Source organism: Lissotriton vulgaris, unplaced genomic scaffold, assembly GCF_964263255.1.
Source record: "Lissotriton vulgaris unplaced genomic scaffold, aLisVul1.2 SCAFFOLD_315, whole genome shotgun sequence".
Taxonomy (NCBI): Eukaryota; Metazoa; Chordata; class Amphibia; order Caudata; family Salamandridae; genus Lissotriton; species Lissotriton vulgaris.
Window position 1 is genome coordinate 864479 of NW_028250410.1, and position 27967 is coordinate 892445.

A 27967-nucleotide genomic window follows, 5' to 3' on the forward strand; every position below is an offset into this window, starting at 1 on the left:
ATGGGAATCTATGAAAGTTCCAATACTGAGGCAAGAAAACAAGTTACTTACCTGTAACTTTGGTTCCCCAGTATTGGTAACTTTCATAGATTCCCATGCGCCCACCCACCTCCCCGGGGAAAGCTCAGCCTTCAGCAAGTATGGTGTCTAGCACACTACGGCTACGAAAATCTGAGGCTCTGAGGTTCCTTCAGGAAGGTTCTATGGGTGAGGCTCTTCTGATTGGCTGACGCCTAGAGTTTGGTCTCTTTTACAAAAAGAGGCTGATATGTTACAAAAGGGAATAAGGCCTAGGCCTTTCCTTTCTCTTTTGTACCTACTACTATGATATTTTTTATTACCGAGACTCCCAGTCCGACGACGGGGAATGATACAAAGCATGGGAATCTATGAAAGTTACCAATACTGGGGAACCAAAGTTACAGGTAAGTAACTTGTTTTCTTCCTTAGACTGCTTTGACTACAGTTTGTTGAGCGTAGGAGTGACATCTGACAGGTGCGCGGTAGCCATGCCGCTCCGCTGTCTGCGTGAAGTATCGAATTACTGGTCAAAGTTACTTTCTGTAGCCAATTCATCCAGATTCTCACTTCCCTCCCTGAACCGCTGAAATGCATGTTGGCCTTTGATTCAGTGGGCAAGCATCAGCAAGCCTTTAAGGCAACCAAAGTCATCCTTTCAGCGTGTACCATACTTCAGAACGTTGTCCTTGGATATCAGGCCCTTGAGACTAGGGACTGTTTTCCTTCAAATGCAAACATGCCCCCTTCATAAAGGTGCACAAATATTGAGAAAGTAGCCATAATTATCCATGGGGGTGCAGGCAATTCTCCCTGTATCTGTATGGATCTAAATTCCAAGTCTCAACCAAAAACAAAAAAAAGCTGCTGCTCCCCTTTTAAGGGTTATTATGTAACCCCCGTGCCCCTGATCTAAAACCCCAAGTGAAATTGAAAAGTAGATTCTGCAACTCGAGCTGTATTTGTTCACAGTCGATGACCAGCCAGGATCCTTAATCACAGCAACTACCTATCTCGACACCCATGCCTGTTTCCAGACGAGTACCTAAGAGCGCTGACAGATGGAGGAATGCATCCACTCGGCGGTAGAGGGGTTGCTACCAATGACCTTACCTGACATTCTAAAAAGCTGCACAGCTGGCGAGTGCCTCTAACTTCCAATCTAGTCCATCCTCCAAGGCTTGTGGAAAGCAGATATCCATATCCAATCACGCGGCGCCACGCATGCTTGCCAAATTCTGCCGTTCCTGCTCCATGTCCAGAATGAAATGGCAGTTACTCAAGATGAAATACTCTTGAGGGGCAGTCGCTGTATCATTCCCTCTTCCCCCTCCGACTGAATTCTCCATCTGACTCCTTTCCTTCATAATCCTGTGGTATACACCAAAGCCAGACTGATAATCTCTTGTTAACGCCATTAGACGATATGGCAGAGGCCATGATCTGAAAGCATATCCTGTGCTAAGATGCCCAAACACCCGAGCCACCATCACTGAGCACATCCCTCTGTCCCTGAATCCGCTGCCGTGTGACGAGAGACATTTATTCTCGGACTATTCAGTGTCTCCAAGAGTAGAACCGGTGTCCAGCACCTATCCAGAATAGGGTGTTCTCCAGTTAGAGAAATCCCTCTCCACACAGGACCTGCTGAAAGATCTATGCACCGACAGTTGCCCCCGTTAAAGTCAATAATTAATAATATTAAAATAAATGAAGGTAATCATTTTCAGACTATCTTGGAGCTCTCAAAATAAGGCTGATCACTTCTCAGTGGCCACAAGGTAATGGAACTGAAATATTCATATATACTCTGTGTAAAATCTTCCACACAGTGGAAGGACAACTCCGAGTGGGTACTGTATTAATTCCAGACAGAATGCCGAAATATCTCACTTCACCAAAGGGCGCCCTGTCACCCAGCTCTGCATCAGCAGGGACATTGCTGATACCAGTTACACCCGCTCACCTGAGATGCAACCGCTCCTGGTGATGAATCCATTCTAGTGACGATACCCACTTCACAGCCGGCTTTGGGGGCAGGCCTATGTGATTCTTATAGGAGCTCAGGTACTTGTGAAAGGCAGTCAACCTGGGAACAAGTTCAGGCTCCCCTTGAAACATCACCCATGGACAGCATTGGACATTAAATGAACTCAGACACTCGCATGATGAGGTGGGGACTTTGACACCAGGAACGCCTCATTCTTCAAGACCTTCTCTGGGCTTTGAGGTTCAACCTAACAGACCGCAAACAGATTTGTCTGTGAAGAGCCCATCTCCCGAAGTCAAGTGAAGTCCTCTTCATTGCAGCCTCTTCGGAGCGTCCTGATGTAGGTGTCCCTGAGCGCACCTCCTCCTGGCTTGACACCTGCTGTGACAGCCTATTCTTATGACTGTGGAAGCCCCTAAAAACCTACATGCCCATCCTTAGCCGTTCTACTGATTGTTCAAGCCAGGACACAAGCCAGCCACCCTGTGCCTTCTCCATAATACCCCGGGTTTCGGCCCCAGCTCTCTCTCTGTTGTGCTTTTACACTCAACACGCGCCTTCACTAGCGACCGCATCGGAGCAGAGGGCTTCTCTAGTTTGTGTTAAATGTCGATGTAAACGGTCCTCTGTTAGAGTTCACTGAGGTTACTGCCACCTTTTTTTCAGTCTTTAATTGGCTGAAAGGGATTCTTTGGTTAATTCCCCTAGCGGCTCAATGGACTGTAATTCAGACTCTAGTCAAATCCAGATTGGATTATGGCAATGTGCTGTACCCGGGTGCTGATAAGACTTTGATCCACCACTTGCTGATTGTTCCAAATGCTGCTGCTGGGCTGCTCTTTCCATTACCCAAATGTGCTTCAGGCTCCCATCTGTTTGATGAACTGCACTGGCTCCAGGTCTCTAAACGGATTGAGTTTAAGAAACTGTATTGTATGTTCAAGGCCAAACATGGCCTAGCTCTTCGATACATTCAGGAACTGGTAGTTCCTTATCAGCCTATTCTATCTTTGAGATCCTGCAGCCATGCTTTGTTTTCTGTGCCAAGGTTCCGTTTAACCCGCACGAAGGGACGTTCTTTTGCCTACCTTGGTCCAAAACTGTGAAATGCTCTGGGTGCCGAACTTAGAAACTGCAAATCATTGCTTGCCTTTTGAAAAAATGTGAAGACTTGGTTATTCTACATCAAAACAAACCAACAAACTATCTGCATCTATGCTGCGCCGGGAAACACTTCGGAGCAGCTGTGCATATTTCCAAATACGTAGTCCACTCCCAATCTATGATCCCCACTGCTTAATTTTTTTTTTTTTTTTTTTAAGTGCTAGGGCCCGTGTCAGGAGACCACTATAGCTTGCACTGCCCATTGCCCCTGCTGGCAATAACAACTACTTACCACGACACTTTTTACAAGGGTGACAATTTGGACTATTCCAGGCCGCCCAAAGCTATAAGAAAGATTTGGGCGGCTGGTATTAGTCATTTTTAATGTATAAATAATTATTAAACAACTGTTGTTCTCCTTTAAAAATTACACAGACAGCGCCACCATGTGGTGGACTGTCATAAGTACCGGTGCCGGCAATTAAGTCCTGGTACTAAGCACCGGAAACCACCATCTCAAAATAAGCACTGATTTGCGCAAGAAACATTGTTTTGTTTTCTGCTTGTGTTGTACTTTATGTTGGTTAATGCTAAATATCTGCTTGTTCGTCTTGCAGTGACCCGCCACAACCACTTGAAGGATTTCATGCTGGTGGTGTCCATCGTCATCGGCGTGGGCGGCTGCTGGTTTGCGTACATCCAGAATCGATATTCCAAGGAGCACATGGGCAAGATGATGAAGGACCTAGAGGGACTCCAGCGAGCTGAGCAGAGCTTACATGACCTGCAGGAAAGGTAAACGCAACATGTTCTGTTCTTGTGTCGCTTTCTTTCCTCAGCAGGCTGAAAACCACATTTCCAGATCCAAGTTACTTTCTGATGTGATTTCTCTTCTTTCTAACCTGCTCTTGAATTTTTCAGGAACAAACAAAAAAACATTAAATTGAGAAAATTACGTTTCTGATGGATACTTCCAGCTGCAGATTCCTCTCCTTTTGAATACCCCCAGGCCTCAACCCTGTGAAGTTTTTCAGCAATTGCTCCAATGTGCCAGTAGGTGGTGCCATCCAACTCCACATTGGCCATGTCCCACCTCCTGAAGTGACAGGGTAAAGGCTGTATGTAGGTGCCACCTGTGCATGCTAATTTCAATTCCTTTCTTCCATGCCCTTTGACGCAGATCCAGTGCTCTGCTCCTGAATCAGAGTTCAAAATGTTTTCTTAACAGTGTTCTATGGTCTATGCACCCCCTAGCCTCCCTGAGAAACATGCGTCCTGCCATATCATAGGAAGATATTGTCTGGTACAGACCTTCCTAATATCTGACAAATGCTCTGTAATACATCCCAAGACCTTCGGGCAGTGAAGTCTCAGGCCCACTCAGTCTAAATGTCCAGGTCCAGACCACCAACCTGTGTTTAGTCCAACACAAAGCAGAAAGACTCAGTCCAAGCACAAGTAGCCTAGACTGAAGTCCTCTCCATGCTTGTTCCGCTCCAGGGAAACGTTGCAGAGCTGTCACACCAATGATCCGACTTTGAATCAGTCATCCAACTCCGATCCTGTCGTCCACCTACTCCGATCCTGTCGTCCACCTACTCCGATCCTGTCGTCCACCTACTCCGATCCTGTCGTCCACCTACTCCGATCCTGTCGTCCACCTACTCCGATCCTGTCGTCCACCTACTCCGATCCGGTCTCCAAGCTGGGGTCTATGCACCCCAATTTTTTGAGACATTTTCAACTCCACAGCAGGTAGAAGACTTCAGAGAGACAATGCTGCAGCTTTTCTGGACAATTTTGGGTCCAACTGGAGGGACCAGGCTGAGTGGACAGGCCCTGTTGGGCCTTTGTCTGGCTCCTTTCTGGCACCACCCCTGCCCCCTCCTTTGCTGAAGGCCACGTATGTTCCAGCCAGTTCGATGCCAGCCTTAGCTGAAGAGGCACCATTTCTAGATCCAACTTCGACAACAGTCTCTGGTCAAGATCTGAGTTCGGCTAGATTTTGGTTGATGTCTTGTTATGCGATTGCTATGGTATAGCCCTTGGTAAGGGAGGATCCTTTGCCTCGACAGTCATATTTCTGGCACGTGGAGGCCATGATTGTGTCTGATTCAGATGTGTTCTAAGTCCTTCAGTACATTCTACGTGACTTGGACTGTGAGGAAGAGCCCGTCAACGTAGTTCTCCTCACTATACTGATGTCTGTATTTTGACACTCAGAATGTTCTAGTGGCCTTGATGCTTCACCTAACATTGAACTGGATTCCCCATGAGGCCCCCTACTGAGGAAAGCACCTCTTTTGCGGTGGTGGTCCTTAGAGGGGTAGAGGTATTAGAATTATATTTGCCAACTGTGGAAACTAAAGCAAATGTTCTTTTTTTTTTTTTAAATGCGGCTCCCAATGATTTTCGAATTCAGAGCCTTTGTTGCGCTTCATTAAATTTCTGATGGAAGCTTTGTTGGTGGCATGGTCAAAACTGTTTGGCATTACCACGGAGCACGCCCCTTTGCTGAAAGCCATAGACATCCCACTGGGAGACAGCATCCCTTTCCAGAGAGCTGCGAGGTAAACCCGAATAACTTACCCCACTGCCCCTCCAGACTGAGTGTCTAAGTACATTGACAAGCTTGGCAAGTAGGTTTTCTCCTCTGCCAGCTAGGCGTTGAGGACTCTAAATGCTGTTTGCGTACTGGGTAAATACAGTCATACCTTCTGGAATATGGCGAACAAGATTTTGCCAGCCCTCCCATTCGCTTAGACGGTCCATGATAGGATGCATCCTAGTCCATTTTGCAGGCTGATTTGGACCCCACAGACTACGTCGGCTGTGCTATGGGTGCTAGTGTGATAAATCCCTGTCATGCCAGGATGTGCAGTACTGGCGTTTCTGGGTATGTGCGGGCATCCCTTATAGGTATGCTGTTTGGCTGCTCCAGGCTGTTTGGAGACAAGCCATATAAAGCATTTGAAAGATAGCCATACAACCACAGGCTCCCTGGGCTTAATATCTCTGGCCTGTCAGTTCCACCAAGAGTACCTGAAGTTTAGAGGATTCTCTGGTGGTCTGACGTACCGCCAGAGGCAGTCGTCTCAGCCTGTCCAGCACTTGGGATATGATGGTGGCAAGGGCTGCGTCCACCAGCAAGACCAGTTCTCCTTTTCCCCTGCTATGACCACACTAAGCCACTCTGATTACTCCTCCGAGGATCATATATGGCCAGTAGGAGGCAGAATACATTTTGTCTACATGGCTGGGTTGGTATTATCTCGGGCCAGTGGATCCTGCAGGTTGTTAGATACCCTTGCTTCTTGGACCACCCCTACGCCTGTTACTCCTATTTTCGCCCTCCGGTTCAGTCATTAATGACCGCAGTGGTGCTGGAGAGAGTCCTTGAGGAAGAGAGAGACAAGTGGTGCTACTTCTGTTAATTCTTACTGCCTAAGAAAGATAGCAAGCTCTGGCTGATTGTAGACCTTCAGTTCCTAAGCACCTCCTTTCAGAAGGACAACTCCAGGATGCTAGCCTTGGCTGAGGTCTTTCCCGCCCTACACCCTGGGGATTGGGTGATCTTCTTAGACTTCCATATGTTTGTGTATGGTTACACAATTTATCACTGCTGAGACAGACAAAGTCTGTAGATACAGTTTTGGAATTAATCCCAAAAATGAGGAGTGTGCAGTTAGAGGTATCCATCAGAAGTTAATAATCTTCAGTAAGGCTCGTACTGGTGGGTGTTTCTTCTAGGAGTAGATTCCTCTCTGCCCTCCCTTCTGCAGAGCGGACTTGTAGAGTATAATAAGGTTCGGTGTAATATTCTGTCACTATTCTCAGTCTGTCATTTACTCTCCATGTCTAAGGACGTGGAAGGCTTTATTGTAAACTGATGTCAGCATGCAGAGGTGGGGCCAAAGTAAATTATCTATTTGCCAAAGTGATTCAATGCTTCAAAAGTCTAGTTGGACCGTAAAAACAAATTCCACATATATTGAGATGAAAAATTGTGGCAGCGTTCTCATTAAATCAGGGATGCAGGGCTTGTTATAAGGTCATGGTTTGGAACCTAGCAAGGTTGTGATTATACACTTTTCAGATACCAACGCTCTGTTTCTCTAATCTCTGAATATTCCCCAGCTCTCCATATGCTGATGCTCTATTTATGAATGGGCTCTGTTTAAGCTAGCTTTCTGATCAAACGAGAGCTTCGAACATGTCAGCCCTTCTATTATACCGAAAATTTGTGGAGGACGAATCATTGCTCTTTTTCTTACTTGTTTTATGAGGAGGCGTCTTGCGAATTACTGTGGCTAATTTATTTTTAATCATTCGCTCTTTCATAAGATCTTCCTGTATGTAAAACCCTGTTCCACTTGCAGCCCAGAGCCTGGGTTGCCCATTGAGAATCAAAGGGATCAGCCCCAGTCTGGCACTCACCACTTGCAAGCAAGTTTACAGCTCTCTGTCTCTTAGAGCGCTCAACCTAACAGTAAAGACTGTCAATGCACAGCCATATATTCCATTCTGAACACCGTATACACGTTTTTAATGCATGAATCTTTTCTTGTCCTTTTCTGCCCCTTTTGTTTCCTTTGCCACTTATTGATTTCATATACACTACTTGCTGAATCAATGTATGGGGTTTCTTTCGCCCTGTGCCAAGACCTCATTAGGCCGGAAGTTATCATACCATCTCTTCTATAGGTCTTCCAATTGCCTCAAAATATATGGATCTTCTCCCTTCTGGTGCTAGACTGGGATGGAGCCTTGCAATCCCGAGATTGAGTCTGGAGACCGGTGCCAGAGACTTTACCCTAGTATCAGAGCTGATAAGACCTTTTTGTCCAGCCCAAGTCAAAGACAGTGGCATTGTCACATGGTTACTCAAAATCTGAAAGTGTCAGAAACTCTCAAAGCTCTCTACTCTCAGGAATAGATGATGGGTCCATTTCTCACTGGCACAAGACACTTTCACCTCTTGATTTCTGGGGGGAGGGGATACCATCAACTTTGTGTTTATTTTTTATTTACTTGGTGTAGGATTGCCAGTTATCTTGGCTACACAATCATTAGTGGACACTTTTGAAAGTGACGAGGGAGCAGTTTTAAGACAGGGTTGTTTTTTTCCTCTGCCTGTCACATTTATTTTTGCCTCTGGTCGCATGAGCTCTCAGGAGTATTGAAAGCAGACTTTGAAATGCTTGTGTCCTGGATGAAAGCCAAGCCTCTTTGTACTTGCTCTTGGATGCTGTTGTATCCTTCCAACAGCAATGTAGAATTAACATCCGGCAGTCACTGGGCCCTTATTCAGATGATGGAGGATAATGGGCTCATAGATGCTTGGGCGAAACTGAAACCACAGGAGGGGGGCAGCAGATACAACTCAGCACCCCATAGAGGTGTGCATGGCTAGATTACTTTTTGGTTTTATCTTCTCTCCACCCCACTTGTACCATTTAGAAATTCCCGCAGGTTATTTCCGACCACAATCCCTTGGTCCTGGAGGTTCAAAGTAGTGCTTGGAGGATGTCGGAACGTAGCGGGACCTTTGAACGTGCCCTGCTACAGGACCCAAACTATTTGCAGCAAATAAACAAATGGCTTGAGGAATTCCTCGAGACCAACAGGGTAAGTGCTGGATATGGGGTGTTATGGGATGCTCTCAAGGCTGGTATCAGGGGGGAAACCCTTGAGCACTTTGTTGAACCGGAATAAAAAAGCGAATCAAGAGATTAAGACCATGCATAGAATAATTTTAAACATAGAAGAAGAACTTGCTAGGGCTATAGCCACTGGCTCAAATACAGGCGAGACCCTCAAGAAATTAGCGTTCGCAAAGGCTGCAGCAGGTGAAATCATAGCAACAAGAGCAGCAGGAAAATTCTTGGCCTTGACACAGTCTTGCTATGAATTTAGTGAGCAAGTTGGGCCTATGTTAGCTGTAAGGACTAGACAGAAAGCCATGGGGTACACATCTTGGAGATAAAAAATTCAGAGGGAGGGGGGGAGCAGTCACAATACCTAGCGAAATATGTATGGTTTTTCAAAGTTATTATGAAAATTTATATAGGGAAAATGCGCTCAGGGAACCCAAGAATATAAGACAATATTTAGCATTGCTCACTGCCGAGACATTCTCAGTAGAAGACTCAAGGGCTTTGGAGGAGAGATTTTTAGACGAAGAAATTCTGGGAGCCTTAAAGAAATTGCCATCTGGCAAGGCTGTAGGCCCTGACCAAATCCCACTAGAATTGTATACGTTTTTTTTCTCAACTTTGGGAGGTGATTTCATTTTTGTAATGTGCACAGAGAGGGGAAACACCTCCAGAGTCATGGGCAGAAGCTAGTATGATAATTTTTCTAAAAAGGAAAAAAAGCCCCCTAACGAACCTGGTTCTTATAGACCTATTAGTCTAATGAACAGCGACTCAAAAATGTATTCAATTCCAGCGAATTGTTTTAGTACCATGATTGAAAGTTGATCTCGCCCCGTCAACACAGGTTTATCGGAGGCAGAGGCACGGCCGAAAATATTTGCAGAGTCTGTACTTTGTTTGATGGTACTTCTGTCACGCGAGATCCTATTGCGCTTATCCTGCTGGGCACAGAGAAAGCGTTTGATAGGGTCTTGTGGGGCTATCTTTGGGGTGTACTTGAGATCTCTGGGTAGGAAAGGGGCGTATTAAAGCATACACACACTATATAGGAATCCTAAGATTCGACTCAAGTTGATGGGAAAGGGTGGGGGGCCGGGGGGCAAAGTAACCCAATTGATATCACGCGAGGGACGAGGCAGGGGTGTCCATGTTCTCCCCTCCTATTTGCTTTTTATTAGGAAAATTGAGGCAAATAAGGGTATCCTCCCTATTCGACTAAACAGATTTGACACTAAGATGTTGGGGTATGCAGATGACCTTCCAATTACTGCAACAAATCCATCTGTGGCTTTAGCAAAAATAGAGCATGAGGTGGAATGCTTTGGGGTGATCTCTGGCTATCGGCTTAACTGTGTAAAGCAGCAAATTGTAATTAATGACAGTATTTCTATCTCTGAGCCAAGAACGACTGAATCCTCCACCTATCATGGGGTTATTATAATTTCAGGTCGAAGTAAAGTCGTCGAAAAGAACATCCCCGTGATTCAAAAATCCTAGAGAGACTTTCATAGGCTGAATAATTTGCATCTTTCGATTATGGGACGATGCAACATCATTAAAATGATATTCCTCCAAAAAAGTTGTATCTATTCAGGACGATACCCCTGAAGTTTGAAATTCATTGGTTTAAGGAAATGGAGAGGCTGATCAACCGATTTAGGTGGGCTCAAGGGAAGAAGAGAAGAGCACTCCGATATATGTTTCTATCTAGGCAAAGAGGGGGCTGGGTGGTCCCTGATTTAAAAACATATTACTGGGCCACAGTGATCCAATATATCCAAGGGTTATTGGGTGGAAAGGTCATTGACCAGTGGAGGAACCATACTCCTCCGGATGTATATGAATTACTCTTAGAAAGAGACGCCCCCTAACTGGCTGTTGAGATTCAGTGAATCCCGTTATTATAAAAAAGTTAAATTCAAGACCCTTGGGGCAGCAGTAGCGGTCTGGACAGGTATCAGGGAAAAGCTGAAGTTAGGAAGAATGAACTACTATACGACTCTATTTGGGAATCCGTCCCTCCTCGAGATCTTTCACAATGGAATTATGCGGCGTTGAAATGATTTAGGAGTGAAGATGATTGGGGATCTCTTGGACATAGATGGTATAGTCTCATTTGAGAAAGCCCAAACTCTATTTAACCTTGATCGCAGGGAGTTTTTTAAATTCCTCCAGATTCGGTCCTCCATCTTTGGGAATAAGTGGGGAGCAAGAGCTTTCTCTAGAGATCAGTTATGGATGCGGTCCAAGACCCTGATGGGTGTACTACCGCCCAAATTTATGGAGAGCTGATACAACTACTGGGCGATGATTTAGAAAAGCACTCTGAGAAATGGCAGCGGAAGTTGAACGTTGAAGGGGGCGAGTTTAGTGCATCGCTTAAACTTGGCTACACTGTTTTAAGAGTAGCGAGCCTCCAAGCACAATATTTTAAAACGTTTTTTTCGCTTTATTACACCCCTGCTAAGATAGCTCAATGGGGTGTGACTGAGGGTATTTTTTGTCCCCGCTGCCAAAGTGACGAGACAGATATAGTTCATGTGTTTGCCTCTTGCCTTGCCTTGGAACCTCCTAAGAGAGCTCTAGAGAATTTTATGGGGCAAACCCTGAGGACCCAAATAAAACTGTCTGCCGAGCTGATGGTTTTAGGTGTGGCTAGAAACAGAGCGCTGTTAGCTGACCGGGAATTTGTATTTCTTGTCATGACGGTGGCTAGAATTTGTGCCTCATCTGCATGGGTGGACCCTAACCCCCCCACATTTCAACAATGGCTAACACGTCTCTTAGCTATGTACAATTTGGAAAAGGGTCTGTATGAGAAGAAAGGGTGGAAGGCTAGGAAGTTAGGGAACCTTATCTGGGCCCCGTAATAGATTGGAAAAGCAGATTGAATACACTCCAGATATAAGCCAGTGATTTAAACATATTGGATTAACCTTCTTTCTTTCTTTTTTTTTTTTTTTTACTGTTTGTCTTGACCCTTTTTTTCGACAGCATTGGTATATTCTGTAACCTAGACATAATGTTACTGTATTGCGCATGTTTGCAAGTTCTTAGGATCAGTTTTTTTTTTATGGATTTCTTTTGTCTCTTCCCTTTCCTTGTTTAAGAATGTTTTATTATTTATGGATGCATTTGTATTGATGTACTTAAACCGATGGTGGAAAAACCTATGGTGGAAAAAAAAAGAATTCACATCCTGCAATGAAGAACCCTTGAGTGGCACTACTGTCCAATCTGATGAATTCAGCATTGTAGATTTGTCACTTAGTTATGAGGGACACTTGTTGACGGCATCTTCTCATTGCTTCTTTTTAGTGTTGAGTTTCTGAAAATTGGTCTTTTTGTGCTGTATGGGAACAGTCTCCCTAAACTAGGTCACACAATGGTCAGATTATGTAATTGTGATAGTTAAAATGTTTCCACTGACTTGAAGTTCATGTCAATTACTTAATTAGCTGCTATAAATTATTAAAAGATCATGTTTGAGGAATCTTGAAAGCCCTCGTCCCAATTTTGTAATTAGTTTTTAATTATGTAAGTTGTATTTGTACAGGGCAGATGATTCCTCCAGAGCATATAAACCGTTTGCAAAGATGTTAACAGAACCACTATTTCCCAATAGACGTCATAACGATTCACTCCGCCATGCTTAGCTTAAGAGTAAGCATACCGAGGAGTGAGCCTAGCTTCCTCAGGCCGCATCTGATGCCAGCCTGCCTCGAGATGGACTGCCATTATGGCTTATGAAGCTGGTGTCCTAGATAACCCATTGGGGAAGCCCCTCTACTCAATCTTCATAATTGGTAACACAGGGCTACTTTTTATTCTGATAGTTCTTAATATTCTATATTCCAAAATGTGAGCCAATTTTATAAGAAACAGAACAGAGGCAATAGTTGCAACAGTGTGTACACAGTCCAGTCAATGTGTTTTTAGTTCGGCATGATAAGTCTCGGCTCACTGTCACTCATCAGAACTGAGAGTGCGCCGACACTGTTCGACCTTGCTGTTGCACCTGTGAGTTAAATTTCTCTCTTACTTATGATGTGAAGATTAACTGCTTATGTCAATTGCTGTCTCAAATCATTTGGACTGAAGTCCTGTGGACACTGATCATATATAAAGATTTAGTTAGTTAATTGGCCCCAACGAAGCAACCAGAGAGTTGCGAAACATGTTTTGGCTTCCTTTCCGTTTCTTATACAATTGGCTCACATTTGCTGAAAGAATATTAAGATTTGTCAGAATATAAGTAGTCCTGCGTTGTTTTAACAACTGTGAAGAAGATCGAATAGAAGAGATCAGATTCATAAATATTATGCCACCTTCAGATCTCAAATACTGTATTTACACTGGTGCAAAGGATATGAGGAAGACAATGCTGTGATCTGTAGGTTTATAGGTTTTGAAGGAGTTTCTCGTCTGTAAGAAACCAAGATATATTATTATCTGGGAAGAGCGCAGTTTCACCTTTATGGCAAACGTATTACATCTGGCAGCATTTAAAAACAAGCATTTGCAATGCAATAGGTCTCGCATTTACACAAGTTTAAGCTATTGGTATTGTAAATGACAATGTCTTTTATTTATGTTTTAAAAACGAAAACACAAATAAAAGGCATTGTTATTTGCAATGTCAATAGCTCAAACTTGCGTAAATGTGAGACCTATTGCGTTGCAAATGCTTGTTTTGGTTACTCCGATGGAACCTAGCCCCTTTACTGCTTCTCTGACTGACTCCTTCTATTCTTCCCTAATTGCTCCCTTTTCAGGAATTCTTTTTTCTTTCCCAGGAAGCACTCCATAAAACGTGTGTGTTTTACAGCAGTCTCCTTTGCATGGTAATATTTGTCTGTCTCCTGTATCTTTTGTTGATGGCAGTGTTTACCTCTCCTCGCTCTAATCGGGAAAACAAACTGGTCGATACTGGTCATGTCCACATGTGCATCTGTAGCACTTAAGACTCCCTCCCCAGTTAGGTTATCCTGTTGACTTACTACAGTTAAGTCTTCGCAGGGAATTATCCCATTGCTATTATTCAGCTTCTCGTCTGCCCTGATCGGCATCTGTGTGATCTTCATCATTAAGTAAATGACGATTAACAAAACAGACTGGATTCTCCTTTACTCGAGATGTGTCTGGACTTCAGTTTCTTAGGCCTTGTTGGTGACAATAATGTGATTTATTTTGTGCTTCTCTTCAACAAAGAACTGTAGGTAAATTCAAGCTCATTCGCAAATCCGAATAGTGCCAACAAGCTGACCTAGTTACCCAAGCCACAAGGATAAGCAAAGCGTATTATGAATTTACGTTTAGCTCAATAAACAGTATTCACAAGATATATGCTCCTTTTGTAACACGCATAACTATTGTGCTGTTTCAAAGCATGGTTTAGTGTGCTCTGGAATGCATGAAATGTTTAAATTCTGCTGTGCACTGAAAGGCACTTACACTTTTTCACTCTTTCAGACTCGTAACGTTACTAGTGAATGCGGTCACGAACTAGCCAGAGTCATGTGAATTATCACGGACCAGTGACAAAATAAGCCATTTAAGATGTGTAGTTACTTTGCCTGTCTGGCCAGTGGGTGCATTTTCTGCCACTTAAACACTGTAATACAAGGCGATTGTCCTCGAAGTAAAAGACGCATTTCTTAAATGAAAAAGACTGTGTTTCCAAACCTCAGATCTCCTCCAGGGACATCACCGGCACCCCAAAGCATCACTGAGCGAGCCCCCGCAGGCGCACCCCCGCCGCGCTGTGCCCTGGTAAAGCGCCTCCATGGCGCGCGTCGCCTCTGGGCGCGCCGTCCATGAACGGACCCCAGCCCCCATGCACGGCCGGTCCGCCCCTCGCAGCCTCGGCTGAGGGCTCCGGCCTGTCCCCTCTCCAGCTGACTTCTGCCAGATCCTCTCTGCCGAAACGTGCTCACTTCCTCCTATTCAATTCCACGAGAGCTCCGCGGCGCCGCTTCCTGTTTCAGTTTTTGTGGGGGGCAAAGAGGAACCGGGGGTGGGGGAGAAGGAAAGAAGGCGGAAGGCGTGAAATAGGACACAGAAGTGCCCTAGGAAAATATGCGAGCAAAAAGGGAATTCAGTGCTTCCAAGCCGTGATGGCCGTTCTGCTCACTGGCGACTAACTTTCAATGCGCCTGAGTAGCAATAAAAACAAGGAAATATTTATTTTCTTGTAAGCACGGGGAGATGTGATGTGTTACGCAAAGAAGCCCCTCCCGCCCGGTGTCGACGACACTTCCGTTGCCAGGCAACGGCCCCACCGGCACCAATCCCAGCGCGGGTCCTCGTCTGATGTCAGAGGAGCTGCGCTCGGGATTTGTGAGGCTACCGAAGTTACCGGACTGCGGCGGTGTTTACGGGGAGCCAACTTATAATTGACATACAATGCCGCTGTGGGAGGCGGCGGTGATTTCAGACAGGCACCTTCTAGCACAGTGCCTTCACATGCGTAAGGGGAGAGGAGCCCGGTGAGTGGGGTTGAGGGTGGGGGTGTACGCGCGTGTGTCTGTTTGAGTGTGTCTGTGCGTGCGTGCGTGTGTCTGTTTAAGGGGGGTGCGTGTGTGTATGCAGCGTGTGTCTGTTTAAGGGGGTGTGTGTGTGTGTGTGTATGCAGTGTGTGTATGTGCGCATGCGTGAGTGTGGCTTGGTTTGAGAATGGCAAAATGAGGCACGGCGACGTGCGCGCTCACGAGGTAGAATCTCCGGCAGGAGACGCTCGCTCGTGACAGTCTGCTGTCCACATTCCCCTGAAAGTGGCGACATAAGTGTCGAGACCTAGACAGCAAAGCTTCGCTTTGCTTTCGTCTAGGCTCGACCTAAAAAAAAAATTCTACTTAACTTCACCAGACCTTGTGCAATTTGTTAGACAAGAGCAGTTCTCCAAACATAGTAACTACTGATTGCTTTTGTTCGAGTTAAATCAAATACTTGCAAGCTTTTGTAATCAAAATTCTGACCTTGGGTCACGAAAACTAGCAAATAAATGGTTTAGGTAGCCGAAATAAGGCATCAGTACATATTATTCACATTTAATTCACAAGTACAATCTAGCATTGATTATCTCACTTTAATTAAAATAGGTTTGTCGAATTAAAATATCAATCTCACAATATGCATGACTTGCAGGGTAGAATCTCAGTTTTTTTTTGTAAAACATTTTTATTTTTCTTACCATTAATGCAGTATTACATCCTTATATAAAGAAGTTTAATGTCGCACAACAGTTAAGCACATCAAATATGACTGCGTCACAATTCTGTAATCTGACAACATTATAAGCATCGCCCCACCCATCAGAATCTCAGTTTTGGCGTATCTCCGTGGCACATGTGCATGGATATATCATTTTAGAGGTCGACTTTCAATTAAACCTGTAAGAGCACGGAATTCTTGGCCACCCCATATGTGCTGTGACACTTTGGAGCCCCGGCTCGTCAGGGTTACCCCTTTTGGGTTGTCTAATAACTCTAAGGTGATTTCCTTGGTTAATGATATTGCGTCTTTCAGGCTGCAGAAGGCCCAGGAGGAGCACCGCACCGTCGAAGTGGAGAAGGTGCACCTTGAGAAGAAGCTGCAGGACGAGATCAGCATGGCGAAGCAGGAGGCGCAGCGACTGCGAGAGCTACGTGAAGGGACTGAGAATGAGCTGAGTCGGCAGAAGTACGCGGAGCAAGAGCTCGACCAGGTAAAGCCATGAATGTACACTGCTACCAGCTGAAAAGACAGTCTCTCTGACTTTCTTTTTCTTAGGCAGGTCATCATCGTGTTATAATCTCTCGACAGTGCCGTGTCTGTGTCCTCAACTAATAATGTCTTTGAGGTATTTAATAATATTTATTTTTCCGCTTATTTTACACTATGCGTAGTCCCAATCTGCTGGACGATTATTTGGGATTTCTTATGATATCTCCCCTTTGATTGTCATCTGTTGGTCTCTTGGGCACACCCAGGTTTGTGAGATCTGAAGCTCTTCCTGTACTTAGGCATTGAAGAAGACTCCTAAAAAGTGTGTGGTCAGTACCATGGGTGACAGTCTATGATCGTGTATGATCAGTGGTTGACTGAGCTTTGGTGAAGGAGTTACGGGAGAGATTACCAAGATACTGAGTTTTGGACCACAAGGAGCACCGGACACCAAGTGAGCAGTAATGTAGCCTGGGTCTTGGACTTTGCCAACAACTGGCACTTTTTAAGAAGATACTGCAGACAATCCTTTTCATTGAGGCTTTACCATCCTCCCTTGGAACTAAAAAGCGCTGCCTCTAATAAGGGGTTGGTCCCTTCAAGTGCTCTAAGACCCTTGCAGAGTCTAAGAACTGTGGACACACGTGAAAGTCCTGATTCACCACACACAAAGATCGGCTGTTGCCCAGAAAGGGGCGTGGCCACCCCACGAACTACCCACTTTATTTCATGAGTTACAATTGTAATTTTATAGGCTTGTGGTTACAAGTGAAATGAATTTATGTATTTCAGTTTTGCTAGGTCCATGCATTGCATGCAAGTGTTTCTCTTCCTTATTAGCAGAAGGAAATAATACAGCTCTGCTGTTGAACGTGAATCCTAGAAGCTGTTGACATGTAAACAACACTACATACTTTAGAGCGCGAATTGCAAATAGTTGAGGAAATTAACCAGTGCAGCTGTAAAGTCACAGAATTTAAAACCCCCACAGGTCAGACTCTGGCATTCTATGGATTGTCACGTAAACCAGTTAGGTGGTCGCACTGTGGCTGTTTGTCGTCAGTTGCTGTGGTGATGTTGCACACTGGTCAGAAGAATTATTAGAAGAGAAGTCTTAATAATGTTTACTACTGCTAGCTGACACACTCTAAGCTGGACATGCTGGTTCCATATTTTTATTTTAAATCTCCAACCGGCCAAGGCGGTGATCCATTGGCTGCTAAGTATTTCTTTTGTGTTTATAAGCGGATCCGTTAACATGCAATTCCTCATACCTCTTTCTCTCTTTGGCCACAATCTCATCTCATCTCATGAATCTCGTTGACATTGCGGGAAGGGCCACAATAAAAATGAGAACTGATAATCCCTTTTTAAATCCCTTCTAAAGGATTTCCAAGGAATGTAATGCTGGATATCATTGCTTGCATGTTTTCTCGAACATTAATAAGAGGACACCGTGATCTGCTGCCAGCCGTCACGGTTTGTGTTTTTAGCATCTTCACGGAGATTACAATTTTCTGTTGCAGGAGAATTGTCTTTTCATACTTGTAGTTAAAAATCAACCTTTTTATTTTACACTAATGCTTCATCATTGAGGACAGCATTTGCTTTTGTTTAGTATTTTGTTACAGCAAAGGTTGCTAATATTAGAGCGACTGTATGGAATAGTCCCTACTTAATATTAGATTAGAGAATAGCGCTCTACAGTAAAAAGGGTAAAAGAAAGTTCTGTTTCCAAGGAGTCACACCCACAAAAAATTAACGGAACACTTTGGTCATTTATTTCCATAATCCGCGTGGGATGTGCTGGTGATATTACCTCTTTGCCGGTTTGTTCATTGGTGTATTAAGGCCTAGCAGCTGCCCAGACATTTTAAAATACTTCCTAGTCCAACTCGTATCTGTAAGTGCCTGCTGTCCTTGGAGTTTACATTCTAACCAGCTCCTACTGAGCAGATAAAAACAGAGCGCTAATAGGTTTTAGGTCTCCCCGACAGACATCTTTTAGTGATTGTTGCCTATGACCTTTTGTGAGCTGCGGGTCAGTCTGTGGCTTACCTCTGGTTGGCTTTCTTGTCCGTCTCATTCGTTTCTTATTCAATGGCTTTCCTTCCTCTTCTTGTGTGTGTTCATCCCCTAGAGCTTAACTTTTTTAAAAAAATCATCCTTCCATCTAGGTGAGGTGTATCCTTTCATTGCTTATATTCAGAGAACTAGTATTTCCTCCCCCCCTCCAGTATTCACTGTAAGCGCATGTGTTTTCTTGTCCTCTCTCTCGTGCATTGCTTCCCCACTGAAATCTCCCCACGCTCTCCCTGTTGTCCCAGCTCATCTTGTGCTTCTCCCTTCCCAGGTCTTCTGTTGTTGTGCCCGCCACTCTCCCACCACCCTCCTGCCCTTTCCACTGTTACTTACCCCTCCGCATCTTTATTTTTTCCCCTTGTGCAAAAAAACTTTCTTCGAAGGTTGAAGAGCCTTTGGAAAAAAAAATGTGTACAAGGGAAAAATAAATGCGATATTTGTTGCATTTTATTGCGCTAAACTTTGCCAAAGCTTTGTGTTTCACTGTAATACTTCAGACTCACTGTAATTGTGTTCCAGCATCTTGGGGCACAGAGGTGTTTTGGTAGTCAATTTGAAACACCTTAGATGTAATCTCTGCGTTAGTTCTTTGTCATTTGCCAGTAATGCACAGCACACACTACTTCACCTTCGTAGACAGATTTGGCAATGGCCCTGTTACCAGACAGAGATATATATATATCCCCATATCAGGTGTTGAAGCACTTTGCGGGGAGTAGCCCGCTACTCTGGAGCCCAAGGTGAGAGGTTACTCCAGTTGTTATTGGCATTGGTCTTGACCTTTCAAGGAATCCATTCCATGTGTGTGCTCCAGTTTTTTCAAGATCTGTAAGTATTGGCATTTATTTTCAGTGTGCATTAGGCAGCAATTGTTTGCGCAGTGTGGCCTTTAACTGAAAGTACAATCTGCAGGGGCAAGAGGGTACAGTTTTCAGTGGGAAGAGGGTACAGTCTGCAGTGGAAAGAGGGTACAGTCTGCAGTGGGGAGAGGGTGCGGTCTGCAGTGGGGAGAGGGTGCGGTCTGCAGTGGGGAGAGGGTGCGGTCTGCAGTGGGGAGAGGGTGCGGTCTGCAGTGGGGAGAGGGTACGGTCTGCAGTGGGGAGAGGGTACGGTCTGCAGTGGGGCAAGAGGGTACAGTCTGCAGTGGGGCAAGAGGGTACAGTCTACAGTGGGAAGAGGGTACAGTCTGCAGTGGGGCAAGAGGGTACAGTCTACAGTGGGAAGAGGGTACAGTCTGCAGTGGGGAGAAGAGGGTACAGTCTGCAGTGGGGAGAGGGTACGGTTTGCAGTGGGGAGAGGGTACGGTTTGCAGTGGGGAGAGGGTACGGTTTGCAGTGGGGAGAGGGTACGGTTTGCAGTGGGGAGAGGGTACGGTCTGCAGCGGGGAGGGGTCTAAGGTCTGCAGCGGGGAGGGGTCTAAGGTCTGCAGCGGGGAGGGGTCTAAGGTCTGCTGCGGGGAGGGGTCTAAGGTCTGCTGCGGGGAGGGGGCTAAGGTCTGCAGCGGGGAGGGGTCTAAGGTCTGCTGCGGGGAGGGGTCTAAGGTCTGCTGCGGGGAGGGGTCTAAGGTCTGCTGCGGGGAGGGGGCTAAGGTCTGCTGCGGGGAGGGGGCTAAGGTCTGCTGCGGGGAGGGGGCTAAGGTCTGCTGCGGGGAGGGGGCTAAGGTCTGCTGCGGGGAGGGGGCTAAGGTCTGCAGCGGGGAGGGGTCTAAGGTCTGCAGCGGGGAGGGGTCTAAGGTCTGTAGCGGGGAGGGGGCTAAGGTCTGCAGCGGGGAGGGTATTGTCCAGTTCCTTAGGAGAGGCATCATCTGCATTATAGTGTCCAGTTCAACACACCATACCTGCAGCAGTATACAGACTGAAGAGAGGCGAGCAGTGAAGCTAATGTCACAGGCCACTTTAAATTTAGCTATTTTCTGCTGAAAATCTCATCTGACAAGAAAAAAAAAACTGTATGCAGCCAAAATGATGGGTGAATATTGTGTACTTGGAATGATTTTGTATGTGAGGAAAAAATGAGCAGAGCCCCATCCGCAAGGTTGAGAAAGGCGCATTGCTGCCTTCGAGCTGTGCAGTCTGCCTCGCTGTAGAGTCCTTGCCAAGATTCCTCAGTTGTTTCCGCTCCTGAAGCACCCAGGGTGTGAGAGAAGCGTGAACCCTTGAGAGTGTGAAGTCAGGAGTGGCGCACTCTGCTGTAGATATGAAAGGGACTGGCGGGAGATACAGAGAGTGAGAAGCATTGCTGTCAGCAGCCACAGGGAAAGCTGCTGAGACACAGGCCAGATGCCCAGCCTTCTACAGACACTCAGAGAGGCTAACGAGTGCTGGAAGCAAACCAGGCTCATTACCACATGGCATCGCTTGGAGCAGCGCCTGCCCAGAGAGCACCAACCCTCTGGGGAAGCGGAGCCGCTCTTTGCAAGCCTTGCCCTGAGTGATGTCTTCAAAGGATCACTCTTCCATGCCAGGATCCGCTTCAGGCTCACGGACACTCGGCCGGATGTTTCTCACGCCCTGATGTTGGACATCCAGCCTGTTGCTTGTGTGACAAAAGAGAGCGTGACTCGCAGTCCAGTTCATTTCAATAGCACTGACCGTTACTTAGCCCTTTATACTAACCTCCTGGAATAGCAGGCATCCAGGGGTTTACTCAGTCCTGCCAGTACTGCGGCTCATTCATTTCAGTAAGACTGAGCATACAGGCCATGGTGGGAAGAACACAGACCTCTTGGATAATCTGATGTCAGGGTATTACTGTCTTCACACTCTCCTGCACTGTGGCTGGTTCATTGCATCACACTGAGTATACAAGTCATTCGGGGATCTTGAACACAGACCTCTTGGATAATCTGATGTCAGGGTATTACTGTCTTCACACTCTCCTGCACTGTGGCTGGTTCATTGCATCACACTGAGTATACAAGTCATTCGGGGATCTTGAACACAGACCTCTTGGATAATCTGATGTCAGGGTATTACTGTCTTCACACTCTCCTGCACTGTGGCTGGTTCATTGCATCACACTGAGTATACAAGTCATTCGGGGATCCTGAACACAGACCTCTTGGATAATCTGATGTCAGGGTATTACTGTCTTCACACTCTCCTGCACTGTGGCTGGTTCATTGCATCACACTGAGTATACAAGTCATTCGGGGATCCTGAACACAGACCTCTTGGATAATCTGATGTCAGGGTATTACTGTCTTCACACTCTCCTGCACTGTGGCTGGTTCATTGCATCACACTGAGTATACAAGTCATTAGGGGATCTTGAACACAGACCTCTTGGATAATCTGATGTCAGGGTATTACTGTCTTCACACTCTCCTGCACTGTGGCTGGTTCATTGCATCACACTGAGTATACAAGTCATTCGGGGATCTTGAACACAGACCTCTTGGATAATCTGATGTCAGGGTATTACTGTCTTCACACTCTCCTGCACTGTGGCTGGTTCATTGCATCACACTGAGTATACAAGTCATTAGGGGATCTTGAACACAGACCTCTTGGATAATCTGATGTCAGGGTATTACTGTCTTCACACTCTCCTGCACTGTGGCTGGTTCATTGCATCACACTGAGTATACAAGTCATTAGGGGATCTTGAACACAGACCTCTTGGATAATCTGATGTCAGGGTATTACTGTCTTCACACTCTCCTGCACTGTGGCTGGTTCATTGCATCACACTGAGTATACAAGTCATTCGGGGATCCTGAACACAGACCTCTTGGATAATCTGATGTCAGGGTATTACTGTCTTCACACTCTCCTGCACTGTGGCTGGTTCATTGCATCACACTGAGTATACAAGTCATTCGGGGATCCTGAACACAGACCTCTTGGATAATCTGATGTCAGGGTATTACTGTCTTCACACTCTCCTGCACTGTGGCTGGTTCATTGCATCACACTGAGTATACAAGTCATTCGGGGATCCTGAACACAGACCTCTTGGATAATCTGATGTCAGGGTATTACTGTCTTCACACTCTCCTGCACTGTGGCTGGTTCATTGCATCACACTGAGTATACAAGTCATTAGGGGATCTTGAACACAGACCTCTTGGATAATCTGATGTCAGGGTATTACTGTCTTCACACTCTCCTGCACTGTGGCTGGTTCATTGCATCACACTGAGTATACAAGTCATTCGGGGATCCTGAACACAGACCTCTTGGATAATCTGATGTCAGGGTATTACTGTCTTCACACTCTCCTGCACTGTGGCTGGTTCATTGCATCACACTGAGTATACAAGTCATTCGGGGATCCTGAACACAGACCTCTTGGATAATCTGATGTCAGGGTATTACTGTCTTCACACTCTCCTGCACTGTGGCTGGTTCATTGCATCACACTGAGTATACAAGTCATTCGGGGATCCTGAACACAGACCTCTTGGATAATCTGATGTCAGGGTATTACTGTCTTCACACTCTCCTGCACTGTGGCTGGTTCATTGCATCACACTGAGTATACAAGTCATTCGGGGATCCTGAACACAGACCTCTTGGATAATCTGATGTCAGGGTATTACTGTCTTCACACTCTCCTGCACTGTGGCTGGTTCATTGCATCACACTGAGTATACAAGTCATTCGGGGATCTTGAATACAGACCTCTTGGGAGAACGAATGTCAGTGGTGTATTCTGTCAAAACGGTACTGCGGGTCGTTCATTTCAATAACACTACGGATCATTCGGGTGTAGAATACAGACCTCTTGGATAAACGGATATCAGGGTATGTATTGATCATCCACCAAGCTGCATTTGAGGCAAAGAACTTAGTAACTTTCCACCAAGCTGCATGGTCCGAGCGGTCAACCTCTGATTAAGGAAGGGTTGTCATTCAGATCTGAACCTCTTCACAAACTCATATCAAAATGTACCTGCTCTAGCCTGTTCCCCGCTCCTCAACATATGTCATGGTGTGTTTATGGAGTTCTTTTCTCTGGTTTTCCTTATCCTTTGCAGTCAATTTACATTCAGCTTGTGTGGGTTCAAGCCCAGAAAACATATCAACTTCTGTCATCTATCATGGCCTACGTGTTCGTCTGAGACTGCAACAAAGTAAGCTTCTTTTGGTATCAATGAGTGGTGGGCACACCCCAGGCACTAGAGAACTGTTCATGGTCCGCGCTCCAAGTCCTGGGCGAGCTGTCTTGGGTAGATGGTATGTAAGCAAGGCAGGAAGTTTCTGCTCTTAAAGAAACATGTGAGGCAAAGTTTACACCAGGCAACAGCTTTCTGGAGTAAGAAAACATTGCAAGAAAAATGCTGAAGGGTCTCCGAGATCTGAATACTGTACTGGACTATTTCTTGTCGACCTGTTTAAATCCTGAACATGTCCCTTGGGTCTGATGGCCTTGTTTGCGAACAGACTCTCAATCTCCAGATTCTTCCATAGCTCCTTATACTCAACCGTCTGGCCTGGATAAATGTCAACATGAACTCTTTTTTCCTATCGAGCCCGCCCAGGGCATCGTACTATGCGCAGTTTCCATCGCATCGGTTTTTGATCTGCTCTGTACGTAGTCTGTGCAAAGCTCATCTCTGCAAGAACCATGGACATCACAGTCTCTTAAATACCTCGTCTAGATACAGATTTCTGGATTCATTGCTGCAGTTGTAGACCTGCCCCATGGCTGCGACTCATTCTAGGCTCAGGTCCTCTTCAGCTCCTAAATGAGAGCGTGTTTTTCAGTGAGGGTAGCGGAGTTTATCAACTGAATAAAGTGCATGTTACTAGAAACAGGAAGGGAAGTGGTTTTATGTCTTCTGACTAATGTATAGATACTGCCGGAAGCTTAAGTGATCTCATCTGGGAAGCTGCCTTTACAACGCGGGCTGAGCCATGCATGCCGTCTCCCTGCAAGGGTAACACTTGCCTGAAACACGCATATGCATGGTCAAGGCAGATAGCAGTCTAGTTTCCGGATGGGCAGGGAGAGAAACCGGAACCGTCGGAACAGAAAGCACCAGACGCAGACAGGTAAGTGGGGCTGGGTTTGGGGGCGGGGTCGTTTTTAGGGGTGGGGTTGGTTTAAGGGCTCAGGGCGGCGGGGGTCAGGGTAGATTTTTTTTTTAAAGGGGGCATGGTTTTAGGCCTCTGGGCGGGGGGGGAGGGGGGTTGGGTTAGTTTTAAGGGTGGGGTTACGTTTTAGGGTTCAGGGTGGGGGGGGGGCTAGGGTCGGGTAGTTTTACCTAAGGGTTAGGTTTTAGGCCTCGGGGCGGGAGAGGGTAAGAGGTAGTTTTAAGAGCAGGGCTGGGTCTATTTTAGGGCTTGGGTGAAGGGGGGCTGAGGTGGGGGTATAGGATTTTAGGGCTTGGGGAAGGGGAGGTTGGGGTAGTTGTAGTTATACACGCATATCCCTTTAGCAAACATGCAGTTACAACCAAATTTGTGGTAAAGGCATGCTTGGTAAAGGCATGCGTGGTCACGACTTAATTGTTTTTGGGACCGCATTTTGAGGTACGCATGGTTCAGCCATGCATTCTTCTGTCAATCCACTCTTTCCTTAGGGCAGATGGCTTTGCTCGTTTGGCTTGAAGAATACAGACTCTCACATGTATTTACATTAGTCTTGTAGCAAATTTCCTTGTCTCTCAAAGAAGTGGGTACCGTTTTATGCCCAGGATCCAAAAGTTTAGCCTTTCCCCTCAGACCTTCCATGGTCATGATTTATGTATCTGAATCAGCTGATGCCCTTTCATTGACTCCTAAGCAGCTGGGGCTTCATAGGAGCAGAACCTCTCTTCTTGGTCCTTTTCCCATTAGATTTTGAGGTAGGGCACTCTTTGAATGACATTTTCAGTGGCTCCTATTATGTGAAACCATAGACCCGGTGTTCTCCTCTGCAGCACTGGTACTCGCTTTCCGAGAGATTGTCTGATTAGTCTCTAATCTCGCAGCAAGTGCCTCGGAGTCCATACTACCACCTAATTCCAGACAGGACCCGTGTAATGTACCAGGACAATGCATTTGTATGGGTCATATTTGCACAGCCTGTACCCTTGTAAAGGGCAGCGCAGCACTGTGCAGGGTTAACGTTGGTCTATGGGTCTGTGTTTGGTGCAGCAGCTACACCTCACTTAAAACAGGCAACACATCAGTTGTGTTAGGTTGTGAGGTGGTGGCCTTCCAGAAGTTGCTTTCTCCTCTAGAAAGTCTGCTGTCGGCTATGGACAACCCCTTTTATAAGATCTAAGTGGAAGATGGAAAATGTCCCCTGCATTGCCTGGTTTATTTCGCTTGGAGGCGCTGTTGATTCTAGATGGCTCTGACATGAATTGACCCACGGGAGATGCGGTGTGCAAATGGCTGAAGCAGATCTGTGTGGTACAGGTTTATTACTGTGGTCTGAAGACTGATTATCAACGTACTCTGGCTCCAGAGAGAGTATTCGCATAACTGGTTCACATATTGATTGAGGCCCCTTGTTGGCTGTTGATAAATCTATCAAATGTTCTTTGGAAATGACCGAAACTTCAGAAATCTGTCACTTTATCTCACTAAATGTGACTTCTCACAGAATAATTTGTGTAACCTCTAGCTAGTTTTTAAGGCATGAAATGACCATAAAAGGCTTTTGTGTTTAGAGATACTATTTACAATTATTCCAATAGTGCACAGTAAATGACATAGAATTGTATTTATAGAAGCATTAATATCAAAATATTATTTTTAAACTAAGGTTCCTAAGATTTTCTAAAATACACAGAAGAGGTTTGTGCACTTGGGGTGACTGGAAGCGTTGCTGTTGGCTAATAGGAGCGGCTGTTGATGTGAGTGAACCTGGCTGCAACCATCAACCTCTCCCAGCAAGGAGCAGTTTCAGGAGAGAGGCAAAAAGAAAGAGGGAGCTCAGGTTGCAAAGCAGTTCCTAATATCTCATACTTGGGCTCCAAACTATAGTTCTTATGTCAACTATATGTGTACGTACAATGATAGAAACATGCTTAAATCGTGACGTATTTTGTAATCACTTATAAATCTAAATTTTTACCATTGGGGCGGCCTACCAATGTATTACTTTGCCCACTTACAGAATTTAAAAACACTGTTGTCACCTTCCAGGACACAATGTAGAAAGTATGCAGCAAACCCCCTTCCATGGTTTGCTCACACAGCTATTTCTCCACCTGCTTATTGGCTGTGTTCTTTTCAGCTGGAATATGATTTGCGGCCTTACATTTGTGGTGTCCTCCATGCGTATCCTCTGTACAAGTGGGCGGATTCTTGCACCATTCTCCTGTGCATGGTTTTTAGCACAGTGGGGTATACTGGGCTGTTGGATGGTTCAATGCTTGTTTCTGCATTGACAGGCAGTGTTGATTTATGTAAATGAGAATATAGAATGTAGTAGGATGCCAGAGCCAAACAAGGTCTGGGATTCCCTTAGGACAGTTGATGTTGGACCTGAATGCTGCTTGTTGTGGGGACTCGCTTTGAAGCTTATCTCAGAAGTCCATCTTCTTTACACACAGGTTTGGCAGTTCTGCAGCAAAAGTGCATCTTTTATGGGTATCCTGAACTTTTATATACCTTTAGCCAAGTGTTGTGGGCTTTTTCCATAATGGGAATAACTCCACATGTTGTCCTCTGCCACTGGGATGTACCTTATTTGCTGCACTCCTGTCCAAGTCTGTGATGGCCCCACTGTTGTTGCCACTGTACTGACCACAGGTGAGCGTGAACCAGCTCATTTTTGTCCTTTGACCTCTTTGCAGGTACGCATGGCGCTAAAGAACGCGGAGAAGGAGCTAGAGTCCCACAGTAACTGGTCGCCCCCTGAGTCCTTGCAGAAGTGGCTGCAGCTGACCCATGAGGTGGAGGTTCAGTACTACAACGTGAAGAAGCAGAACGCAGAGAAGCAACTGCTCATCGCCAAAGAGGGGGTAAGAACTCGCCCTACGATGCGAGGGGTCCTTTGTGAACATGGGTCAGTGGTCATTCCTCATCTTTTACATGCCCTGGTGTTGTATAGTAGAGCAATGCTGGGCCTTGGTGTTCTACAAAGAAACTACTGCAGCAAAACCACTGCATGAAGGAAATTTGATAAATGAAAACTGGAAGAAATGTTTGGTGGCTTAAAACTACTATCTGAGTTGTATTCTATTTTCCTTAGCTTTTCACTGATTTTCTCTGAGAAAACATTGACCCCAAAGGCTGTTTACACCCAGGACTGCAGTACTGCATATGTTTGAGTGCTGTACCATCTTTACATGCTAGCATTTAAACCTCCCCCAGCCAGTGATGACCGTGCCCGGTTTGTTTATTTTACAATATCCAATGGCCCTCATACAGCCAGGACTCTCCTCGTTTGCTTTCTCTTTTCAGTACTCCCTGTGAGAGGGGATTTGTGAGTTGATTTTGCAAACTCTGAATGAGCAGATTCAGTATTT

At 45.6% G+C, this 27967-nt stretch overlaps 1 protein-coding gene across 2 annotated transcripts in view; it reads left to right on the forward strand.

The window, feature by feature from the left end:
* LOC147663269 (stromal interaction molecule 1-like) overlaps nucleotides 1-27967 on the forward strand; it is a 515456-nt gene that overhangs the window by 422050 nt on the left and 65439 nt on the right. For both annotated transcript variants that reach the window (XM_086950573.1, XM_086950572.1), the window contains 3 exons: nucleotides 3730-3907; nucleotides 16297-16474; nucleotides 27293-27460. In XM_086950573.1, the coding sequence (XP_086806699.1) occupies nucleotides 3730-3907; nucleotides 16297-16474; nucleotides 27293-27460 (524 nt within the window). The remainder of the gene's footprint in view (nucleotides 1-3729; nucleotides 3908-16296; nucleotides 16475-27292; nucleotides 27461-27967) is intronic.